General features: G+C 57.8%; 1 protein-coding gene across 1 annotated transcript; it reads left to right on the top strand.

Annotated features, from left to right (window-relative positions):
- Positions 1–1,708: 1,708 nt before the first annotated feature.
- On the top strand, positions 1,709–3,124 carry DRD5 (dopamine receptor D5). The gene has a single exon (XM_065914702.1). It carries the CDS (start codon positions 1,709–1,711, stop codon positions 3,122–3,124), a length of 1,416 nt encoding a protein of 471 aa, XP_065770774.1.
- Positions 3,125–4,021: the final 897 nt, after the last annotated feature.

Raw genomic sequence — 4,021 nt, 5'->3', positions numbered from 1 at the left:
AGTGGAGAGTGGAAAGAACCTGGAGGCTAGGATCGTGTCATCATGAAACAGCTTAGAGGAGGAACAGTTCCGGGCAGGGATGTCAGTGGAGAGAGGGATGGTCACCTAGGAGATGGGGAGGGGAACTAGTAAGTGTGAGTCCCTAGTTTTAGGCATAGACCGCTGGACAGATGGTCTTGTCATCTATGGGAGCAGAAAGCACTGACCGGAGATGGTTTGAGCGGGTAGAGGCTGTGTAAGGACGAGCAGGCTGGCTGTGGGACTAGGGTGCAGGTGGGGGCCAGTGTGGATGGGGCAGGTGGGTCAGGGTGGAGCGAGACGAAGGAAGGGATGAGAGAGTCCAGCCCGTTTCTAGACCTCAGGGCAGTGCAGGTGTGTGGATCAGCGGGTCTCCAATGAGACTGGGCAGAACCCTGCTGCCTCCTCCATGACCCTCTGCAGCTGCTTTCCGTGGAGCTTAACACCAGACCTGACAACTCACAACTGGAGCTAGTCAGCTGGGAGGGAGGTGAGATCCAGGCACACTGCCCACTCTGTCCAGTGTTTCCCCACCGTTTGTTTTAAGAATCTGGGCTTTGGGCCACTTATTCAAGTGTCAGCTTCCTCTTCTGTTAAGAATGAGACAGGAATCAATCCACCCCTCCAAAGGAAGATCTGAAAGCACCCTGCAGGGGGAAACCCTGGACTGGCTGGAGGTCCCTCCCTCCTGCTTGCCTGCTGTATTCACCCGAGTTGTTCCCCAAAGGGAAAGCCATGTAGGGATTGGGGGTGGGCGAGGTGAAAGGGTTTTCCCAAGAGGTCAGTCTTAGGATGGATGCTCGGAGAAGTTGGGAGGAGATGTTCCCTGGAGAAACCACCTCCTGGCTTCACTGAACCCTACACCACCCGATGGGGAAAGAATCGTCCCCCCATTTTGTGGAGGAGGAAACCAAGGCCCAGGGAAGTTAAAGAAGACTCTTAAGGTCACATAGTCAGGAAAAGAGTCCAGAGTGGGGCTTCGGTCTATGAGAAATCCAAAGCCCTCCTCTTGAAACACTCTTTCCGGGTCTAGAAGCCAGTGATTCCAAACGTGGTCAGGGCCGGGGCACCAGGGCTGGGCTGGCACCTCTCCAGCTTCCTGGGGGCGCGGGTCTGGGTCTTCCCAGGGCCAGGATCTGGTACTAGGGCGCTTCCCGAACCTGCGGGTTTGGTCGCCAGAGCGTGCAGAGAGTAAGGGCGCCAAGACATAGGTGGGGCGGGCGCGCGGGAGACTGGAGCGCCGAGGCGCTGGGGCGGGAGCGCCGGCCCGGGGAGCAGCCGGGGACCGAGCAGGCAGCGCTCGCCCGGCGCCCCCGCCCCCTCGGGGGCGGCTGGCTCTCCGCTTCTCCGGCTCCGAACCAGACACAGCCGCCGCCGCCGCCGCCGCAGCCACCGGCTGGTGCGCTGCCCGCGGACGGGAACAGCCCCGCGAGCACCCGCCGCTCCCCGGCACCGCACCGGAGGGGCGCACCGCGGCCACCAAGCCGGTGGCACTTGAGGATGCGGGAGGGGTCCCGGCGCTCTCCGGGGACCCCCCAGCGCAGCACATGGTGAGCGCTCCCCGGGACTCGGGGATCCCTTAAGCTGCGGGTCCCGGGGTGCCATCCCCCGGGTACCTGATGGGGCCGCCCGGGGGGCGGAGGGCAGAAGTCAGGACCGCGCGCACCCCGCCTTTGCCGCCGAATGCGACATGCTGCCTCAGGGGCGCAACGGCACCTCGCACCGGGCGCGGTCCGGGCAGCAGCAGCTGGCGCAGGGGGGCGCCGCGGGGGACTCGGAGGGGGCGACGCTGCTGGGGCCAGCGCAGGTGGTCACCGCCGGCCTCCTGACCCTGCTCATCGTCTGGACCCTGCTGGGCAACGTGCTGGTGTGCGCGGCCGTCGTGTGCAGCCGCCACCTGCGCGCCAAGATGACCAACGTGTTCATCGTATCTCTCGCGGTGTCCGACCTCTTCGTGGCGCTGCTGGTCATGCCCTGGAAGGCGGTGGCCGAGGTGGCGGGTTACTGGCCCTTTGGGGCCTTCTGCGACATCTGGGTGGCCTTCGACATCATGTGTTCCACCGCCTCCATCCTGAACCTATGCATCATCAGCGTGGACCGCTACTGGGCCATTTCCAGACCCTTCTGCTACGAGCGCAAGATGACCCAGCGTGTGGCCTTGGTCATGGTCGGCCTGGCGTGGACCTTGTCCATCCTCATCTCCTTCATCCCAGTCCAGCTCCATTGGCACAGGGACAAAGTGGGCTCCAGGGGTGGGCTGGACCCTCCATCCAACCTGGCCAACGGGACGCCTTGGGAGGAAGCCGGGGAGTCGGATAGGAGTGCGGAGAACTGCGACTCTAGCCTGAACCGAACCTACGCCATCTCGTCCTCGCTCATCAGCTTCTACATCCCGGTGGCCATCATGATCGTGACTTATACACGCATCTACCGCATCGCTCAGGTGCAGATCCGTAGGATTTCCTCCCTGGAGAGGGCCGCGGAGCACGCGCAGAGCTGCCGCAGCCGCGAGACCTGCGCGCCTGACACGGGCCTGCGGGCATCCATCAAGAAGGAGACCAAGGTCCTCAAAACCCTGTCGGTGATCATGGGGGTCTTCGTGTGCTGCTGGCTGCCCTTCTTCATCCTTAACTGCATGGTCCCTTTCTGCAGCGGACACCCCGAGAGCTTCCTCTGCGTCAGCGAGACCACCTTCGACGTCTTCGTCTGGTTCGGCTGGGCCAACTCCTCCCTCAACCCCATCATCTACGCCTTCAACGCTGACTTCCGGAAGGTGTTCGCCCAGCTGCTGGGGTGCACTCACCTGTGCTCCCGAACTCCGGTGGAGACGGTGAACATCAGCAACGAGCTCCTCTCCTACAACCAGGACACTGCCTTCCACCAGGAGATCGCAGCTGCCTACATCCATCGGATCCCCAACGCTGTGACCCCGGGGGACGCAGAGGTGGACAAGGCGGAGGAGGCAAGCCCTTTCGATCGAATGTCCCGAATCTCTCAGACGTCCCGGGAGGGTGACCCTGCTGGCCAGTCGGTCTGGGAGCTGAGCTGCGAGGGGGAGATTTCGTTGGGCAAAATCACACCTTTCACCCCAAATGGATTCCATTAAACTGCCTAAGCACCCTTCTTCGCGGATCAAAATAACTGCACAGGCATTAACAAGCATGCAGAGTACACACGGGATACACATAAATACATTCCCACTGCTGCTAAGTTTATCAGGCCTTCAGTGTAGGTGTAGCAGTCCATGTGCTCAGAAATCTCAGCGGACTGATTTGCTGTGGAATGATTTGGAGAGAGCAGTTGGAAAAATCTTGGTCAAATGTACCCTAAGTCTAGTAGAGATGGGCCCACGGTTCTGCTAGAGAAGATAAGATGGTAATTGATTCCCCCCCACACCAAAAAAGTGGTACTTGGTCTTTAAAAATATACTCTCCCCTCCCCTTTTAAGTGAATAGATTGTTCATTGTGAACAAGTGACTTCATTGTGTTTGGGTTGATTTTTAAGCAATAGGTTCAATCTGTGTGTAGCCTGACGGGGAGTGTCTGTCTGTCTTTCCTGTATCTTGCTTCCTGTGGCCTGTGTTTCTGTAGTTTCTGCTTTCTGTGTCTTTGCTCCAGCTGAGGAATTCTTCCTGATCTGTTCTGATGTCTAATAAACACAAATTATGTGTTCTATGGGGTGATTATTGTTGCTTTGCCAGATTGGTTTTCAGGACAGCTCCTGGAGAAGCCACAATAGCATCCTTAAAAGCAGGGATGATTTTGGCTAGGTCTGGAAGCACACATTTATTTTCTTTACTGATGCTTTGGCTTTAAAGGTACACACAGGGGCAAGAGTTTCTGATATCTCAGACTCTTAAAAAATTAGATATACACATCTCAAGTCTATGCTGAAATCTGGCTACATGCCACAACTTCAAATATAGACTTCTTAAGCTCACTATCCTAATTTTTTTTTTTTTCTCAGTTGGAATCTTCTTTTCAAAACTACATAATGTAAAAC

The sequence above is a fragment of the Muntiacus reevesi genome, chromosome 22 (assembly GCF_963930625.1).
Source record: "Muntiacus reevesi chromosome 22, mMunRee1.1, whole genome shotgun sequence".
In the NCBI taxonomy this organism is placed as follows: domain Eukaryota; kingdom Metazoa; phylum Chordata; class Mammalia; order Artiodactyla; family Cervidae; genus Muntiacus; species Muntiacus reevesi.
Note: the sequence above shows the minus strand (reverse complement) of the source record. Positions and strands in the feature narration are given on the sequence as shown.

What these genes read in the sequence shown, in the direction of transcription:
- DRD5 (XM_065914702.1), top strand. Translation starts at nt 1,709, where the DNA reads ATGCTGCCTCAGGGGCGCAACGGCACCTCGCACCGGGCGCGGTCCGGG.